At 37.3% G+C, this 20728-nt stretch overlaps 3 protein-coding genes across 11 annotated transcripts; 1 reads left to right on the top strand and 2 right to left on the bottom strand.

Annotated features, from left to right (window-relative positions):
* Positions 1-8: 8 nt before the first annotated feature.
* LOC118747706 (serine/threonine-protein phosphatase 6 regulatory subunit 3-like) lies at positions 9-12377 on the bottom strand. 8 transcript variants are annotated; one of them, XM_036481786.1, is made up of 14 exons: positions 11340-12377; positions 11008-11220; positions 10605-10684; positions 10392-10511; positions 9994-10318; positions 9615-9928; positions 9384-9522; positions 8976-9094; positions 8346-8916; positions 8214-8278; positions 7800-8129; positions 7694-7727; positions 5935-6872; positions 9-563 (listed from the first exon to the last, which is right to left on the bottom strand). In XM_036481786.1, exons 2-14 carry the CDS (start codon positions 11065-11067, stop codon positions 293-295), a joined length of 3366 nt encoding a protein of 1121 aa, XP_036337679.1. In that variant the 5' UTR covers positions 11068-11220; positions 11340-12377; the 3' UTR covers positions 9-292. The 8 variants fall into 8 exon arrangements, with proteins under 8 accessions (XP_036337679.1, XP_036337681.1, XP_036337680.1 ...); XM_036481788.1 differs by having other exon boundaries at positions 11365-12377; XM_036481787.1 differs by having other exon boundaries at positions 11387-12377.
* Positions 12378-13241: 864 nt separating this feature from the next.
* On the top strand, positions 13242-14478 carry LOC118747705 (methyltransferase-like protein 22). Its single transcript, XM_036481784.1, has one exon. It carries the CDS (start codon positions 13516-13518, stop codon positions 14374-14376), a length of 861 nt encoding a protein of 286 aa, XP_036337677.1. The 5' UTR covers positions 13242-13515; the 3' UTR covers positions 14377-14478.
* Positions 14266-16409, bottom strand: LOC118747704 (decaprenyl-diphosphate synthase subunit 2-like). 2 transcript variants are annotated; one of them, XM_036481782.1, is made up of 5 exons: positions 15714-16409; positions 15457-15646; positions 14851-15397; positions 14517-14795; positions 14266-14368 (listed from the first exon to the last, which is right to left on the bottom strand). In XM_036481782.1, the coding sequence occupies exons 1-4, from the start codon at positions 16034-16036 to the stop codon at positions 14524-14526; spliced, it is 1332 nt and encodes a 443-aa protein (XP_036337675.1). In that variant the 5' UTR covers positions 16037-16409; the 3' UTR covers positions 14266-14368; positions 14517-14523. The 2 variants fall into 2 exon arrangements, with proteins under 2 accessions (XP_036337675.1, XP_036337676.1); XM_036481783.1 differs by lacking the exon at positions 14266-14368 and having other exon boundaries at positions 14374-14795; positions 15714-16042; positions 16097-16408.
* Positions 16410-20728: the final 4319 nt, after the last annotated feature.

The raw sequence follows: 20728 nt of genomic DNA, 5'->3' as shown, positions 1-20728 counted from the left end.
ATACATGGGCGGTACCTCAACCTTTGGCATGACGCTTTTTTTTTTTTGCGCGTCAAAAGAAGTTTTTCTTTTACATTTTGCAGTGTGATTGCGTGTCTTTGAGCGTTTTCATTTATTATATACTTACATATACATTTGTATATACTTATAGGTATGTAAGTGGATACGTATTACATACATACATTCATGCGCATGTTTGTACATAGGGATGTACATAAGTATGTATGTATGCATGTATGTATGCATGCATTTCTTGCATTGCATTAGTTTTTATGTGCCAGCAAAATTTCATTTAGGTTGTTGTTGGCACAATTTCAACAGCATTACTGGCCGGTGTTGTCGTTGTTGCAGTTACATTGGGCACCGCTGCGGTATTGCAACCCGCTGCCACATCATTGCTGGTGCCCGCATTCAGCGATGTGGAACTGTTTGTGCGTTTTATGTCGCCTCCAGCCGCAGCAGCAGCAGCAGCAGCGGCGGCACCTTTAATATTTTCACTAACTTCAATATCGTTGATATGCGCCGTTGCAATTGTGCTGGAGTCATCATCATCAGTTTTGTTTCTGAAAGCAATCAATAGCAAAAAAAAAACTAAATGTTAGAAACATCACATTCTTGCTTCGTAGAGGTAAAAGCAATAGTTCCAGTGCATTTTTTAATGTTTGATATTTGAAAAGCAGAGAAAATTTCGACCGCAAGCCGAACGAGTATAGTAAGAAGTCGTCCTAAACCAAACGCTATGCTCATACCAACCCTCCCAAATTTATTCGCAAATAGTAAGGCAAGTTATTTTGAATTTCTATGGTCTTGACTACGCAGCGCTGACGTCATCGTCATGAGGGTCCGACTATATTCATAAAATCAATGAATCCACTAAGTGTTGTCGTCAATCTTAACTAAGGATAGGTCCAGGAAACGTGCAGTCTGGATGACATTGGACCATTGGAGAAGAGGGCACATCTCCACAAATTTGGCATAATTTTTCTTTAGTAGGAGTCTAGCTTGCTATAATATCCAGAACAGTGGTGGTTGGTCTCCGACATCGACATTCAAAGAGCGGGCTATCCACGAAGGTGTTGGTTGAAGCTCTCGATAAATGCGGTTTAAGGCCTGTCTGTAGTCTTTCTGTTTTAAGCGGACGGCATGCACATGGCTAAATCGGGTCTTTTGAGATCCATGACGTGCCTGGGTGAAGGCTCTGCAGGCGTTTAACTGCAAGAGTTCGGGCTTCGCAGAATGAATCCATTGCAAGTTCTATTTCGGCGTCCTGACAGGTCCGAGGCTTCGTCGCAAAATAGTCGCAAGTAGTCGAATGTGGAAGTCCAAAAAAAAAATAAAAATTAACTGGCGATTAATTAGAAAACATATATAATTAAATTATAGAAATCTTTAACGTCCCAAACGAAAAAAACTCGGACCTATTTAGGTTGTTATCGTCGCTTAGTACCTAAATTCACATTCTTCAAATATATTGAAATGGCGAATTTAGTGCTGAACAATGAGAAAAAGGCTGTTTCAATGGCGTTACTATCTTGGTTAAAACCAGGAGAATACCGTTATATTCCCGATAAATGTGATAAGGTCAACGGTTTTGCCGACGTTATCGTTTTTGCTTCGTTTTCATAGGACAAGGCTGGTAATCGAAATAAAAAAATAGTAATTTTCGATGCAAATATCGATTGGATCGATTAAGTTGTTACATATTTGTATCGATGAAGTTATTGATGATGTTTTCTTCGCTGCAAAATGTATGCCAAATGTGGGTTCTTCCTAAAAATTTATAAGTTTCCGTATTAAATTAGGGATGTACATATTTATAAACTTTATTTTTCGTACTCAGAAAAAAATGCAAGTTTTGATTTGTGAGCTAGTTTCGTTACATTTCCGATAAAAATTAAAGACGGCACCGATTTGTTCGTAATTCGCATGGTAATTGGATCTGTATTAACAACAAATGACAAAACTCAAAGTTTTGTATGGCGAATTAGAGAGCGAACTACGTAATTGGGGTGCCGTGGGAAAGCCGTATAAGACTCCAAAAATATTACGCCGGCTCCGAACGGCGATTGTATTTTTATAAGAGAAGCTATTTTTCATGGCAGAAATACACAACTCAAAACCACTACAAAAAACCCGGTTTCGGCTCTGTGCCACCCAGAACGCGTTCCGGGTTTGGTTTAGTTCTGCATGCAGGCAAAGTCAAGATTTCCTGCAGATGCCTTTACATTATAGGCGAAATATCGGCAATAATAAACAAAGGGAATATAAAACATCTCATTGTTTTATTTACCCTTAGCCTAGAGCTAAAAAAAAAAACCAAAAGAATACAATAAATGGCCAAAAACCAAAGCTAGCCAACAAAATGTAACGCCAAGAACGTTCGCATTTATGGAACAATTTCTCATTTTCTGTGCAAGAAAAGTTCGTGTCTTAAGTCTTTCGTTGACTTAATTGGCATAAAAGTCTTTCAGTTCTTTTTTAATTAGTTTTAATATGCAAATATTTCTAACTGATTTACGCTATGTAAATAATATAGTTCTCGCTTCCATTCTTCGCGAATAGTTCAGAGAAGATTTGTTCTCGTTTCGTTCGCTGACAGAACGTTCCTGCGACTTTAGTTCCCAAATGGTTCTTCGAGAGAAAGTTCTTTAGACTTTTGCTCCCATTTTGTTCTTTGCCAGAACGTCACGGGGACTTTGTTGCCATTTGTTCTCTTATAAGTATTCCTTAAAGTATTATTCGCATTTTGTTCTCTTTGGGAACTTTCCACAGGGTTTTGTTTGTAAAAAGATTTCCGAAGGTTTTGTTATCATTTCGGTTTATTTTTTTAAGCGTTCGTGGGAACATGACATTTGATTTCGATCATACCTTTTGTTCTCGGTCCCAGGTGCCATCCAACGACAAATGACACTGAAGATGGCAAAACGTCGAAACCGGTTTGTCTCAAAGCCAAACTTGGCAAGGAATGATGGAAATTATTACCAAAATAAATCGTATTCCCAACCTGTCGGAAGAATTAACCATAACTAACAAAAAAACCCTTACTACTGAAAATTTACACATGTATTTAATCCTTTATTTAATTTTTTTAATATGGTACTATTTTAGCAAATAACGAAGATCACACTACAACAACTCCACGAATAAAAGGCGCAAAAATTTACGCACGAAATTTAGCGAAAGCATAATTTCTTTGTTGACGTACCCACGACAGTAGACCCGACTTTCTATAAACGGAACGATCCAGATTTACATCTGTCCCGAAAATAACTGTACAATTTGTATGCTGTTATAATAAAATCTTCTTTGTATATATACTTGGCTGCTATATCAGTGAAGATTTGAAATCACGCCTTTATAAAAAAAAATGTGATTTACCTTAAACTGAGTTTACTGCGTGCATATATATCGTCGCTTAAAGTACAAAATCGTGTATCAAGAAAATGTAAAACCTCGTATGAGAGCTCGCCAAAATTTTATAGAAGAGAGTAAAACTTGTCTTATTTCAAAACGGTTCGCTCTTTTATCCCTAATTATCTCTTCTCCATATGTCTAAGTATCGATATTTTAGTATGAATGGAGAAGGGCAAGGTGCCAGGAGCTACCGCTGAGCAAATAGCTTTTTTGGCACAAACGTCACTTACGAGGTTTTGTAGAAGCACGATACGCAGTTTTGTACTTTAAACGACGACATGTATGCCGACGTGGGAACCAGACTAGCCTTTCTATAAAAAAATTAAACTAGCCTATCATAAAAAAATTAAACTAGCCTTTCTATAAAAAAATTAAACTAGCCTATCTATAAATAAAAGACACTAATTTGGTAAATTCTAAGAAATTCATTGCAACCATCTCAGTAAACTAAACGGAGGTTAAATAAGTATTTGGCGCTTACTCTTTCGCTAAGTGTTTGCTATTTTTAGATGTTGCTCAGGCCAGGGATCGAACCGAAATCCTACGGAGTGTTAGTATGCACTTCTAACCCACTAGGCTACAGCGGAAGCCACTACTGAAAGGGAAAGTGGACCTCAATTGGAAAACCAAACCATTCTCAAAAAAGGAACCTTATTTGGCATGCAAAATAATCGGAGTTGTGCACTTGAAAAAAGCTTACGTTATCAATTTACAAACTTTAATCAACTTTTCATCAAACCTTAAAGAAAATGTTGTACAACCACTTGAGAAATAATAATTTCTCAAAGATTGGAAAAGTGCTTACTTTTGTGCATATTGGGTTATTTACTAATCAGTTGCCGAAATCTAGAAAATCGTATTGCTACAACATATAGCTCTTATAGTTCAGATATCTTCGCCTAAGCAGCTAAAAACATAGATTGGGTTACTATAACTTCTAGCTCCCATACAACTGCATGATATGAGGTTTTGCTTTAATGAAGCATCATTTAGCAAATATCATTGGCGGCGCCAGGCAAAGTGTTTACTTGGGGATATAGTATAAAACGATTCCAACTTCTAATCTATCATCGAAAAAAGAAATTATGAATGATCATAGGCATTGTTACATGACACTATATTATGAAGGTTCCTTTGCACAAACAAGGATAATGGTCAAATGATCTCTGCTATTTCTGTGACTAAACGCGTTTACACCTTTTAGGAGCCGCACAATAAAATGCACGAAATTTTTATACATAGGTATATCGAGCCATCTGGCTTAGCACAATATTGTAAAAGGTTTTGGTAAAAGGCAAATTACTGAATTACCACCATCGAAACCCCGTTTGGAAGCAAGAAAAACACAATCTCTGCGTTGAAAGCGCTCAAGTACTTCTATGATTTCTTCAATAAGTTCACACTTCGCCAATTTTGCGTACTTTGCTTTATTAAAAGCCAACTCAATACGCAGCAAACTCTTCAGAGAAGGGGGTACAGGCCGCAGGACGACTAATTCAAAAAAAAAATTCAAAAATACCACATTTGTGCATTCTGTGACAAGCTGTTATTATCAGCGCCAAATATGGCTAAATCGAACAGTAATACATTTTGTTTAAACCTTGACTAGTTCTTATAATGCACTAATGTTTTCCAATAAAAAAAAGCAAAATAGACAAAATTATAGCATTTTTAACTGTTAACACCTCGAGTGCCTACCCCTGTATTTTGTTTTGTAGTTTATGGTTTGCAAGAAATCACCATTAGATATTACAAAAGGTATTATTTTAAGTTAACTAAGGTAATGCTTGTATTTTAACTAAAAATATCGTTTTAATTTTTAAAAGGAAGCGCCAGAGAGCACTCTTATGGAGAATCGGAAGAAAATAGATTCCCAAAAAATGGCATAATGTAGTAGGGTCAAATTTAATTTGCCCTCAATAGAGGCTATTCTGCACTCACTGTGCATCCACTGATGGAGTTACAACCTAGACTCTTGATACCATGGAATTATTCGGTAATAAAGCATCTTGGAATTATTCGGTAATAGAGCATCTTGCGAATTATGTGACCTTTTTAGTAGTCAAAAACCAAACAAAAAATTGTGATTCGAAAGTTGAATACCAAATAAAATGAAAAATCAAAACAAAAATAATCTTTAACCTGTTAATATGGCGTTTATTTGTTCAGATTTTTACTGCTAATGAAGTTTATTGCGCATCCTTCGCTTCAATAGCAATTGGCGGGCAAGTGAGAACATATTTTAACACGGCAAGGGAATTGAAAGGCGCTGAAAAAGTAAATTATCCTAAAAATCCTGCGGTATGTGCTATTACACATTTTTTTTTTTTTCAATAACAAACCAAAAACTTTGCAATTTTCAACGATCTAATCTTGTAAAGCAACGAGTGCGTGTGTTATTTGAATATATATATATATATATAATATATATATAGCCTCGGGAGTTGGCACAGGCATTGTTGCGTTTAATGATAGAGCAATCGAAGAAAGTGAAATAAGGAGACGGGAAAAAGCGCTTACAATTTATGTGAATTTTCGTTTTCTTGAAGATCTTTGCTACTTGGGCCATTGGTGAAACGCAGTTCATTGTCGGATTTAGGTTCGCCTTCGTCACTTTCATCGTCATCGTGCGCATCCACCGCGCTGCCGCCTAACGGTTTCGTCCACATGCCTTCATCATCCTCATAGTCATCCTCTGAATCCTGCATAACCGATTGCAGTGTACGCACCAGCGAAGTGGCCAACGCCTTCTCATTCGAGACATCCAAATCGTCTGCTGCATCTGTACCATCAGCGAATTCGCCAATTTCTTGCGTTTCCAGCGTTACACTTTTCTCAATATTTGCATTATCATCGTAGCCTGTTTCGGATTTGTCGTCATCGCTTGTTATAGTTGAAGCCGCAATCCGACCAATTGCACTCAGCGTTGTGCCGTTGTCTGTCGCATTTTGCTGCAATTGATTGCCGTCACTGCTTCCCCCATTATTGCTAGCATCATCATCATTGTTACTACTCTCTTTAGGCGGCGATGTTGTGCCAGGTGTTGTGCTAATGGTTGCTGCACTAACTAAACTCTCACCCAAATCATTGGTGAATGAACTGAAATGCGAATCGAAATCAGCAAAATTATCCGTATTGAAATCAGCTGCCCAAGGTGTTGAATTGCTATTTGCAGTTAGATCACTGAAAGGATCCATGTGGTCCCATGGATTATTAGTTACGCCGAATGCTTGTAGTGCGGATGTTGAAACGGCATTCTTGCCGAAAAGCGAAGAACTGCTGCCACCGCCGCCGACAACACCGCTGCCATCTCCGCCAGCGTTGTTTTCATCGTCGTCGTCATCATCGTCGTCGATATTGCGACCAAACTGAAACAAATTAAGGTCGTTTTCGGCGTTATCATCGTTTTCGAGCAGATTATTGCGATAGATGTCATGTTCAAGCGCAAAAACTATGTCCTGTCGTATTGATTGATTTAGTGATGTGGTGGTTGGCACACGTTTTCGAATTGCGTTCAGGACACGACAAATATAGAGACAAAGATAGCAGATAGTGATGAAAGTGAAATGGTTACATAGAGCTACATACATACATAGAACTACTTTGACTATAAAATGGATAAACTACTTTTTCTCTCTCGCACTTTTTCGCAATAAGATCGAAATTGAAGTTAATAGCAGTTCAAAAAACGCTGTTAGCTAACGACCGATCGGAGACTTGAGAATAAGTGGTTTAAAATATCAAGAGGTTTTATGTTTAAAAATGTTTAAGCGTATTTATTGACTATCAAACAAGCAGGCTGTGTAAAGTGTTCTGAGTGATATTACAAAATGAAATGAAAATAAAGTGTTAATATGTGTTAACTGTGCCTATGCATAATTACAAAACTCTCTTCACTAAAATACTAATTCACAAATGCTGGATGCACTGCATATTCTGAGTCGCAAAGCAATCATATTTTTGAACGGAAAATATACACACATATTTCGAATAAACTGAATAACTTAAATTGCATGCAATTATTAGGAAAACAAATAAAAAATTGCCCAGCCAAATAAATATTAAATAACAAAACAAACTTCATGATTAGTTAGAATCATTTAGTTTTATAGAAATTACTAATTTGCGACTCGACTATGCAATGCAATTACAAATTTTTATTTTAAAAAAAGCAACGACTTGTTTGTCTCTTGCCTTCATCGGACGAATACTACAAAAATATTTCATCTAGGCACACGAATTGTGTTTATAACACTTGCACCAATTAGATATAACTTACGTTTGAGCCGGAGTCGCTGAAGCCAAGATTATTGCTGCAATAAAAAGTTCTCAATAATCAATCATAAATAGAAATAAATGAAAAATCTTTTTTATATAGAACTTACATCATATTCGTTGACATCACATTCGATGACATTACATAGTCCCAAGTAGAATTATCACCCAGAAAATCTTTTGGTAAATGTTGACTATAGTCACCCGCTTCGTGGGCGTTACAATTCGCTAACATTTTGCTTTGTGTGGCTAAGGCCTTTGTAAGATCACCATCGGTTGGGTTTATTATTGATTGCCACAATTTTAGCTCAAACTCATCACGTAAATTACTCTCAATTAAGGCACCGATATGTTCAGATTCTGATATACTATTCGCAATATGTTTGAATATTTTTATTAAATGTCCCATATAACCGAGACGACGACCTTTTTCAGCTGATCTATTAGTTAAAAATAAATAAAATAAATAAGTTAAATGCAGTTAGTAAAATCGTATCCGTACAAAATATGTATTTAACACTTACTCTGTGTCGGAGTTGTGCTTCCAGCAGTCAATTAATTTAGAAATCAGCTTGCACTTTTCAATCACCTAAAAGAATTTAAATTAAATATTAGCTTAACCCTTATTTCTTTTAAAATAAATATTTATAACGTACGTGCATCTGTAATGCGGACGGACCACTGTCGGTATGAACTTGAGTTTTGTTCTGCTCGCTTTCTTCTGCATCTGATTTGTGTTCATCAGCAGCATCAGGCGCCGGTGACTTGTCTTCGTTGTTTTCTGCTACTTTTTCTACAGTACCATCATCAGTTTCCATGGCGTTAAGATTTGCTACATTTTTATTTTCTAATTTGGCTTCCTCGTTTGTAGTAGCTACTTTGTCGTCTACAATTTTTTCATCCGTTTTCATTTCAATATCTTCCTTTTCCCCTGCTTGTTCATCTACTTTTTCAACATTGCTACTTTCATCGTTAGCCTCATCGTCTTTTTTGTTATCAGACTTGAAAACGAAATCGAAAAACGAAGTATGTTCGATACTGTTTCCCGTTTTGCCGAAAGATCCATCATTTACGATTGTACTACCTTGCAGTGAGTTATTGTTATTTGATAGTTGCGTATAAAATACTAAATGAAGACACTTTTCAACTTCGCTATGCAAAAAATTATTCCAACAATATTGCTTGAAGAGGATGAGTAAAGTTTCAAAGAAATCCGTTTCACAGACGCTAGTTAAAAAGTTATATAATTTTTGGACTACCAATTGATTAAATATTTGTTTGCTTACGCTTTCAAAATCTCTTCGTTTTTAGTCTGCAGTAATACTGTAAAAATACGGCAGATTTGCAAACGTGTCATCCCAAAAGGCTGTGATAACTTAGCTGCGGTAGTCACTATTTCTGGTTTCTGAAAATTAAAAAGTGCAATAATAAACGGTATATGCATAATACAAAGAAATTTATATAAACTTTATAAATTAAGCTGATCATTCTTAATCATTTAGAAAGAATATAAATGTCGAAATTTGTAAAAAAAAATAAGATGTTAACCACAGAGGATGGTTCCTCCTATTATACATCGATAAGCGTTCCATAAACGGTATACATTTTTCTATTTATTTTGTTTAGCCTAACAACTATGTAAGGCACATATTTTCTTAATGTCCTCAATTATAACAGTGCAAATCTATACTTACATTTGGCGGGTTTCTGAGTAGCTCATTGAAATCGTTAAGACGCGGTGCAATGACACGAATCACAGTGGAGAGTATTTGTTCACGAATCTCTTTTTCCCGATTTTGTATGAATTTCATACGATCTGAACTAGGTTCTTCACTAAAAGAAAAAGATAGCATTGAATTTAAATAAAACGAGTTATGAATAAACTGATATAAGCACATATGGATGTACATATATCAAACACTTACGTAAACACCACAGGTTTTAAAAGCATAAGTACAACCGATATTCCTGATACGACAGCGCTCTGTTGCGCATTTGGTTCCAAAATCACATTCAACAAGGCTTCAATATTCTGCTCACTTTCGATGCATTTCAAAATTGGATTTGAACCATCGAATGTGGGCTCAAAAGAGTCGTTCTCCTGCTCCATATGACGCATGGAACGACCTTGTTGTATTAAATCACAGAGGAATTCCGAAACATTTGCATGCTTGTCGGTTTCTTGAGGATTACCAATTATTGCAATCAGTCTCTCTACAAGTTTATCATCAGTTAGCCACTGAAATGGAAGGTAAAAAATGAAAAATTATCACATTTAAGGTATTAGTAGATAATGGCACTTACTTGGTATAAATTCCGTTTCATTTGACCACCTTCTACTTCTCTCATCATTTGCATTATCAAATCGGGTATGACGGGTGTGAAAAAATGCTTACAAATCAAATCCAAAAAATTATTTTGCGACTTAATGTATTCCAAGAGTTTTAGGCACATTTGTTGATACAAAAACCAATCTTGTTCAGCCTTTTTTGTGAAGAGCATACTAAATGTTTTGCTAAAAAATGACGATAGCAAAGGATTTAACGGTGGTTCATTTTCCAGATATGAATAAAGTGTTTTTAAAATATCTTCATCTGACAAAAGTTTCTCATCTAGGGACGGTAAGCCACTGAAATGAAGGAGGTTAGAAATCAGATTTGTATGGAAATGTTATCACATAGTATATGTTGGTCGGTACTTACAACGTTAAGATTTCGCAAGCCATATTCGCATGCCGATATCTTTGTGCTAAAGGTAGATCCTCAGAAGGTTCTGTAGTTATGAGTTCAACAAGGCGTTTGATCACGTCTGGACGAGTTAAGCTGCAAAAGCCGAAATAATTAATGTTAGAAGGTTAGATTATCACGTCGAGTATTACACTATCTTCTCTATATGACAAAAGAGTTTGGACTTACTAATTAACAATAGATTTCTTTTGTGATCTACACTCCAGTAATATATCGTCATCGTCCAGAAATTCCTCCACTGTAACATTCTGCAACGACGGAAATTATAGCAATATAATGGAATTAGTACGAAAGCATTATTTAAATAATATATGTATGTCGGTATGCGCAAGTGGGTATATTTATTAGCGGATATATCGCCGAAGTGGTAAATCTAACGTGGGCACATGTAGTGATTGAGCACAGTCGCATGTGCACCAGCATGGAAACATAATACCTTCATGCATTCCAACTACCTCCAAAGCCAACCCAATCGCACAATATACACATTATTATATGTGTATAAATTGGGCTTTGGAGTAGTATACATACTTACAAACATTCATTCGGACGCACATACTATGCCACTCACCTCTTTCTCCAGCAGCGCCTCTATGTTCTGCGACGGTGTGTAGCTTTTGTCCCAAAACATTTTCTATTCACCTTTTTATCCACGTACTTTTAATTTTCTACCTTAGTTTGGTTGTTGATACTATGAAATCTTTAATTTTTTGGTATAAAATAATTCTGGAGACTTTCTTTTTCTTTAATGGTTAATAATAATTAATACGCGTCTGACACAGCACTAAAAGTAGAGATCAATTTTATATATCAAATTCAAAACATAAATACTATGTATATGCAAATGGAGGCGTTTTACTTCCAAAACTTTTGCAAGCTGTCGATTGAGTTTCAACATCCTACTTTAGCATTTTTTACATAAATTTACACTAATATGTTTGTTTTATCACCCGAGTATTTATTTATGGGTTCCCATTTTCACAATTCACTCTGCATTTACAGTTTTTATTCCTTAACTTGCGATTTTCTTTAATAGAAGTTATCAACGTTTTTTATTGCCATTTATTGCTGCTGAAAAATTTTTCCTTTTCTTTCATTTGACAGCAAAAAGTGTGACAACAGTGCACTCTTTCGATCAAATTGAAGAGATTTTCAATTGTCAGATTAGCTATAAAATTCGGCTAAAAATAGTGACGTCTGAAGAAGTACTTGTTGCTCATATTTGGGGTTGGTGGCAACCGGGTTTCTTACATCAAGTGATTTAAAAAAACAGAAAACAATAAAACTCACAATTTATGGAGAAATCTTTATATGAAAACTAAAGCGTAAAACTAAATGCACTTTTGAAATTAACACTCTCAACTCTTGCCACGGCTTCTTTGATTTGATGCAGAATAACATTCGGTTAACCGTTTTTACGCACTAACGAAATTCACATCGCTAAATTTTACAATCATTATGCCAACTCAAACCAACAAATTAACATCAAATACATATTTTAAACTAGGAAATGCAAACTTATCGAGCTATGGCCAACACATTATTTTGTTAATCATCTTTCATTTATTGGCACTAAAAAAACTCCAAGTCACTGCCCAACACATTTCTCCGTTCTAGGCGGGTCGTGTGAGGTCACGTATCCTTGCCCGCTGGCGTATTTAATCACCAGTTCAGCTAGCCACTCACCCACAGTTCAGACAAGGATGTTAATTAGGACCTTCGTATGTGTGTCCACAGTAATTTTAGCGTATTTAATAGTTTATTTCGGCTTCATTAGGAAATTTGCAACTATAACGTCGCCACGGTTTGCAGTTTTTCGCGTTTGACAGTTCACGGTTTTTTCTTTTGTTAACAAAACGTCAAATTGGCAAAAGACGCGCCGTCTATGGGTAAATTTTGCCTGTAACTGTTCCGCCAGAAGATGTCGCGCTAACAGCTTATTTCCGGAAGTGCATTTGTTCCCAAACAGCTGATTTCCAGTAGTGAATTTTGGTCCTAGGTAACTCCCTAAATCGAGCCGTAAGACCGAAACAAACCACACAAGATGCTTGTCAAACATACTTCCAACGTACTTTTCCCATTTCGCCATATACCATGCAAGCATGCCTCGTTGAAGCAAAGAATTTTAGTTTTTTTCTGGTTCTCAATGTTAAAAATTATGGTTTTCTTCCATTTTTTTGTCTCTTACGTCCTCGTGATAATTCCGTTGCAAATGGGGCGAACGCATGCGGTTTGAGCAACTGTGAGCATGGCGGCCAAAAAATCAAAAAAATTTTGATTTTCGTTCAAATCTGCTATGACGTCACACTTCTTTCAAAATTTTCAAGAGAGAGCGATATCGCAATCAGCACCACCTACTGTATTCGTTTCACCAAATACGCGATCATAAGGAACAGCTGATTTTTATTTGTAAACGCTACACCTTCATTTCGGCGCCGCTCTACGTTCCTTGAGCGTCACGTACGCAAAGTACTCATTATGACGGGGCTCTAAGTGATATTGGTGTGAATAAATGTTCAAAAATTTAATTTCTTTGATAGAACCACTTTTTTCGTGTTATGGATTTACGTTCTTTGGTTTGACCGAATTTTCAAAATCACTTGCGCTGTAACGTTTGACTTGACTTTAATATAAAGAGCATGTCAGACCTGGCAATCTTTCAAACTTTTCTACGCAATTCGCTGTCAAATTGAGAGACAAATTTTATTTCCACGTGTGAAGAAAAGACCTTTCTGTCACTTTTCGGAAATCAGTGTCAGTGTAAAAGGTGTGACTGCACATGTAACTGCTTTCTGAAATGTCTCAATTTGACAGCATTTTCGAAATATATTGCATTGCCAAGTCTGACACGCTCTTAATAACCGATTAAAGTCGATATCATAGCCACAAAACAAAAATTATGCACTTTGTTTTGTTTGATTGTCAAGTTCAGAGTTATTTATAACATCAAAACAAATCACTACTAGGGCACTAAGTACTATGTACTGTATTGAAAAATGCTTCGCCTTACCATTTATTAAGGGCTTGCGGCAGAGGAAACACAAGGTATTATATAAACCAAATATAGGAACAAGAAGACATGTACAAAGTGACCAGTGAAATCTATGAGGAGACCAACTACAACCCAGTCAAAGGCTCCAATGGTAGAGTTTTGTCCAAATTCAAATTCAACTACCCACCAGAGGAGGAAATTTCCGCGTCTTCTAGCGGAACCACTGTCGATAAGGACGGAGACTTAGTGGTGCGACGAAAATCGGATTCTAAGCGAGCTGGTGTGATAAAAATAGAGCATTCTGAAGCCACGGAATTGCGTCTGGTGGGACTGCAAGTTTGGCGTGGCGCATTGTTATTAGCCGATTATATTTTCCATAAGCGTGCAGAATTTCGTGACAAAGTTTTGCTGGAGCTGGGTGCAGGCGTTGGATTGACCAGTATTGCTGCAGCTATCTATGCGCAACAGGTTGTGTGCACAGATGTGAATGTTGGCGGAATTTTAGATTTAATACGGGAAAACGTGAAGCACAATGTCGAACTGCTTCAAAAAACGAATACTATTGAAGTTTTGGAATTGGATTTTCTAAAGCCTGTAAAAGAATTTTCTCCAGCGCTATTGGCGGCCATTAATAATTGTGACGTTGTGGTAGCGGCTGATGTAATTTATGACGATGACCTGACTAATGCATTCATACGAGTTTTAGATGCTTTGTTTGAGCATGGCAGATTATCAGGAAAAGATAAAACGGCGTATATAGCATTAGAGAAGCGATATGTTTTTACTCTGTCCGAGATGGATACTGTGGCGCCAATGTTTGAGTATTTCCTGAAGCAATCCATGCATAAGGCTTGGCTTCTCGAGTATATTGATACAGATTTTCCACAATATTTTGATTATGATCGCTGCAGGCATTTAGTGCTGATGAAGGTAACACACGCTAAATAAGTAAAATTAAAAAAATAAGTATTTATTAGCTTAACATGTACGTAGTAGCAATACAAATAGTTGAAAAAATAACCCGAATAATAGTTTAATAAACCACAAAAATTTGTGATAAAAATTGATTGTTTTTTCCGACTGCCTACAAATATCTTACAAATCCTGCATTGCTAGAATAATGTTTTCGAGGGCTGTGCGTGCATCAGTAGGAGGGAATTTTTCAAGCACTTCCATTGCAGCCGTCGTGTGCTTACGTTGCAAGGCCTTGGTCTTTTCCAAACCTGGCCCAGATAGGATTGCTTTGTGTATCTTAGCATAGTCGATATTTTCAACCGATACTCGACCTTTTTCTATTTCATCATATAATGAAGCATCATATTCGAGATGAAATAGTACCGGCGCACTTACCAAGCTAAATGGAGTATCTGAAAATGATATTAGTCATAAAATGGACTTGTATAATATAAACAAGTATATTACCTATTGGCAGAGTACTACTTTGAAATGGCTCTGCATCCAAGCATGCTTGCCATGCCAACGACAAATGCTTACCGAACAAATAAGCTTGACGCTGCATATCTTCGCTTTGCCCAGCTAATTTTAAGGCACCCTGGCATGCTTTGCCTAGCAAACTACCAGCGTTTAAAATATTGCGGCATTCCCACTCTTTTTCGGGTATGCCCATGACTTTTGAGATATTCATAGGTATCATAACATCGTTTACATCGAAATCAATGCTTTCTGTTGTAGCAGTACCATTGGTTTTTAGCGTTTCAGATCCCGGCTTACATGGCAATGGATTATTTTGCTCATCACGTTCTCCAACAAATTGAGACTCTGAAAAATCTCGTACAGCTGATGAAATCAACTCCACTACTTCTTGATTGCGTAGATTTGCTAATTCAGCGCTAGAATGACCAAGCAAATAGTCCCCAGTCAGTAAACCTATTTTGTTACCAAACGCCATATCCTCATAAGTCGCTGTATCCTTTCCAGCCTCCGACGAAGGTTGTAAATTTACTAAACTCTGTTAATAAGAAAATGCCTTGAATCAAATTATCACAATACCATTTGTTTTAATCTTACATTGTGCACCAAATGCGAAATTCTAATCATCTCCGTAACTTCCGCCAGAGCGCGTTGAGAATGCAGCACACCTGCGCTTTTATCCTGTTCCATGTCCGGCACCGAAGGCGCATGGCCAGCGGCCTTGGATATAAGAAGCACAATTAAGCCCCAAGCCTGCATTGTATTTTTTCCATTGTAGAGTAGATGTCTGAAAACATTAGCAAATTAGTGATTCAACCAATCGAATATATGGTATAACTTTTAAATCCAATTACTTTGCCGTCTTGAGTAGAGGATGATTGCTACCCACTAATTTCCGCAGATGCAATGCTACATTAGCAATCTCATCACTAAGTAACCATCGCAAACTAAGGAATGATGTAGGGTAGCCGACAATGCGTTCTGCCTCACTGACGGCACGATTCCAGTCGTGTTTCGGTGGTGTTGGTTTCGCAGCTGAGGTCGACGTCAATGTGCGCAAATTCGGTTGTTGTAGAAAAGTGAAAGTAGCTGCAGGTGCTAAAGAGCGCAGGCGCAACTGATATTTTCCTCTCGCAATCCATAGCTTATCTGTTTGCGTAGCCATACGTTTCCACATTGTGCACTATTTATATATGTTTCTGTATAAAACTTTAAGGATTAGGTCAAGAAATTATACTTTCAAATGAACCACTTGTAACAGATGCAACTATTTGCCCAACGTCCGTACGCAAGCTTTATTCGTTGTGAAGTGAAACTCAAGTAAGTTTCCGTTGCTGTCGGCTTGGAAGAAAGCACAAGCGACGACAAAGCTGCTGTTGCTTTGTGAGTGACACACACGGTTTGTTTACTTGGCACACCTCGCTTTTCTCTTCTCCCCTTGTTCAATAGGTGAATCGTCCATCGAATTGGAATCACATAGCTATTGTGCATTCTTCACCATCGAAACTGGTTTATTGGAATTTTTTGCGTTTTAATAAAAGAAAAACAAAAACATAACAAATAAGTCAGCTGATTGACTAGCTGCCAGATTGGTGGATTTGCGCTTCATTTTTTTAACGAGATTTCTGAGTAATGTGGGGTATTTTTTCCAACAAATTTTCCCAGTACTCGAGAAGAAGTTTGATAAGGAAATGTGGTGATCTCCGAAATAGCAGCTATAACTTTAACCAAGTGTAAATTAGGGTACTGTTTACATATTTGTACAACGATTTTGGGGTGCTGTGCCCAAACGCGTAATTCGAATCGAAAAACTTTTACACACACTTGTAGACAAGAGTTCACGCTTTATTACAAAAACAAAATTCACTATATCTGTGCTGGCTGACTTTTTAAGCGTCGTTTAAAGTGGATTTGGGGGAACACGTCCCTTTGCCCTCCGCCCCCTCACCCAAAAATCGTTGTACAAATAAGCAAAAATTTCCCGTAAATTATTGTTGTTTTTCTTCACAACATTTTCATTAGAAACGGCCTCAAGCTCAATAAAATTGTTGAATATTGTTGCACAAATTTTGAAAGTAAATTTCTGTTGAACATTTGTTAAAATTCGTCGAATTTTTATAAATATTCCATAAAGATTGCAATTTTGATTTACATGTTTTTTTTTTATATAACTAGTAAACTATAGTTTAATAAAAAATTATAAAAATTGTTGAAACAGAGAAAAATAGCCAAAACTTGTTAAGATGCCGCTTCCCTATTTGCATTCTCGCCACCGTACATATGCATGTTCATATGTTTGATTTACTTAATAAATACATGCGTACATACATACATATGTATTTCAATTAATTTAGTCTGCTGAATTGCAAGCGGGTGCGAACGAGGGCGTGTTGTCAAGGGATGTGGAAGATCGCTCTTTGCATTCAAATATTTTGATACATATGTATGGATGTGTGTTTGTAGTACGCTCATACTTTTGTATGGAAAAAACGTGAAACACCTTCAACAAAAAAAAATCATTTTTGTGAGCTGTCTGCAAATGTTTTTTTAATGTTGGCTGTCGCTTCACCTGAACATTTGAAAAGAAATTCCAAAGAATCGGCAAAGAATCGACGAAAAAAGGCCGATGCCGATGCCGATGCTCAATTTTGTGCCGATACTAGCCGATGCCGATGCCGATTAATCGGTCGACTCTAGTAAGATGTATGCATGAAGTCGAAGCAGAAAGAATACCTTCGGTGCGGTGTTGTAGTAACAATATTAATTCTGATATTATTCTCAAGTACACCTGTAGCCTAATATAAGTATAAAATTTTTGTAAGAAAGTTAATTATTTGACCGTACCAACCAAAGCTGATAAAATAACTTTAGTTCTTTTCAAAAGTACAATTTCGCGGCCTAAACCTTTCAACGTGGTACTACGCTTCACACTATGTATATCGTCGTTTAAAGTACAAAACCGCGTATCGTCATTCTGCAAAACCGCGTAACTGACATTGGCTGCCAAAAATTGGATTTGCTCACACAAGCTCTTTGCTCAATCCTTATCCATTACTCCTGAAATATACTGGCCAGGTATGCGATTGCTTTATATAAAAGAGAACCATTTTGAAATATGAGTGTTTTTACGCTCTAGAAAATAATTTACAAAACTTCACATACGCTGTTTTGCATTTTGCTGATACGCGGTTTTGCATTTTGTTGATACGCGGTTTTGCACTTTAAACGACGAATATGATTATCACTGATGCATAGATTACATGTAATCCGACACTTCAGAACGCAGACGAGTCGTTATCTCGGGTTTACAAATTATTGATAGCCATTATTTGCATGCAATAAATGTGTTGCAGTTTTGATTAAATATGCAGGTAATTTCTAATTTTTACTATGTACTTAGCTTAACGTTTTTGATTATAATTATTTATGAGGTTTTCATTGCTTGCGATTTAATAATGGCTGCTCAGTGCCACGTCTTCCCGCCTGAAAACTTCTGCTGCAAATTACCCCAGATTTCCAACATACTGCCTCACGGAGAGAACATCTGCAAAACAATACTGTCCCTCTAGTCCTCATCTCAGTTCGATCCGTAATATCTGAGTATCAATCAGAATCGTTTAGACTCCGTTTATATAAAAAGGCGTTGAATAGCCCATGTCCGACCAGAAGAAAACCCAACCTCAGACAAAATCTGAAATTCGGATTTTCCCGCACATAGAAGTCAATCGCCGATTGGGACTATTGTCCCAGCGATCTTGCCACATACTTAATAGCGTCTCACGCCACATCCCGTTTACATTCCCAATAGCCCCTCTGCCACTTCCATACTCCTTATCAACTGAAAGGCTCATGGGCGAAAAGGACGCTCTCCGATTAATACTTGTAGCACATCAGTGGAACTGTGCGACATTTCGACAGACAAGCCAGCAACATTACCCTCTGGCACGACAAAATCTTTTGTCGATCCACAACCGACATACATAACTGATTCATACCAAAGTCACAAACAAATCCTGATATATGGTGCGAACAGTGCGGCGGCCTAGGTCCCAATCACACCTCAAAATTCGGCACTCTTCGCTCTTTAAGACGCGCCAAATGTGGAACGAAATTGACTTGCCTCTCATACCTGAGACTGGCTCCGTTTAGGCGGATGACTGGTGGACGACCCAGCCATAATCTACCTTTTAGTTTATTCCCCTTCTATTCTATTAAAGCCCTCGATTGCCTCTATAACAAAATTAGAACGTCACCGAAAACCGTCCCTCCCTCCCCAAAATTTGGCAGCTCCTTTGCCAGAGGAATAGTTACGCCATAGAGCCAACTCTGGACACCCAAGTCTCTGCAACAGCTCAATGACTCTAGCCCCATGAAAATAATTTAAAGCCTGCTTTAAATCAACAAATATGTATGTCAAGAACGTACTCATTGCCGTTTTCCTACACAATTTTTTACAAACTTGTTTACATTTATCCACGCATCTCCAACTCATTTCCATTCCTAAGGAAAGTATCTACCCATATGCACTTATTACAGATAGTTCAATGTATAGGATCAGGGCCGGATTAAGAATGTGGGGCCGGAGCCGTTATACATGGGGAGTTAATAATTACTTACAATTAATTTGAAAAAATAATTATATTTTCATTTTAACAGTATCGTTAATTATTGACCTCAAACAACGTGTTTTCTTTTGAAATTCTCGCCTGAATTTCTTTATACTTGTCGCTCATGTTGTACCCAGTATTAAACGACTGACCACGGCAGTCTCGTATATGAACAGAGATGGAATGGTACGAATATTTTGTCTTTTTGATCCGGCTTAGTATTTTTGCCTGTACTTTCTCACCCCTCAAAGTTATTGTTTTCTCGCAGATTGTTGACGATAAATAATTCACTTGCCCTCGTCCCTTATTTTCGTATTCTTTGATATGTCCGGGGGTCATTCTGAGCTATCGAGAATCTCGCCAGACCCAGGAGAAGCTAAGCTAGGTTCCGCAAGATGTATTGATGGCGCTGACAAATCTTCTTAATACCTAGGGATCTTTTCTGCAAACTCTGAAAATTTTTTTTTATCCTTTCGTCATCACATGTGCCCTACCAAATGTGGGGCCTTGTGCCGCGGCCCCGTCGGCCCTGCCCTTAATCCTGCGCTGTATAGGACCCTCCACCAATAATAATATTACATAACTAGCAAATGCCCAGCTATCTTCGCGACGCCTGATAGGAAGTAGGATGTGTACGCACCCTTGTCAGAGCCCATTTTTTATACCATATGTTATGTCCGAGGTTACTGTTTAATCACCAGTCAAAGTTCCATGAAAATCAATTCAAAAGTTTCGGAGATCAGTGAGTTCAAACAGACAAATGGACAAACAGATAGTAAAAATTTTAAAGATGGTACAAATGTATTCTATTATATTCCCTGCTTCACCGTCTGTAATTCTTTTAAAGAAATTTTCAATGTACAGGCACGGCTTTTCTACAGTTTTATCTAATATATAAAAATCTCGTGTCACGATGTTTGTCGTCGAACTCCTCCTAAACGGCTCGGCCGATCTTTATGAATTTTTTTGTGTATATATGGTTGGTATGAGAATCGGAAGTTAAGTATGATTCATACCACTAGGTGCAGGGGGCGTGGTACCTTCCATACAAACCGAATTTTTCACACTTCGTATCTCTGGAAGTGTTCATGGTAGAGTGCTGGAACTTAGTATGTACAATATATATAAAATCAACCGTATAGTCGTAAAGAAAAATTGCGGATACTGGAAAAAGGGGCGTAGCACCTCCCATACAAACCGAATTTTTCACACTTCATATCTCTGGAAGTGTTCATGGTAGAGTACTGGAGCATGGTATGGAG

Source organism: Rhagoletis pomonella, unplaced genomic scaffold (assembly GCF_013731165.1).
Source record: "Rhagoletis pomonella isolate Grant_MI unplaced genomic scaffold, Rhpom_1.0 Rhpom_scaffold_00012, whole genome shotgun sequence".
Lineage (NCBI taxonomy): Eukaryota > Metazoa > Arthropoda > Insecta > Diptera > Tephritidae > Rhagoletis > Rhagoletis pomonella.
The sequence above is the reverse complement of the archived record's forward strand: the minus strand, read 5'-3'. Positions and strand labels throughout refer to the sequence as shown.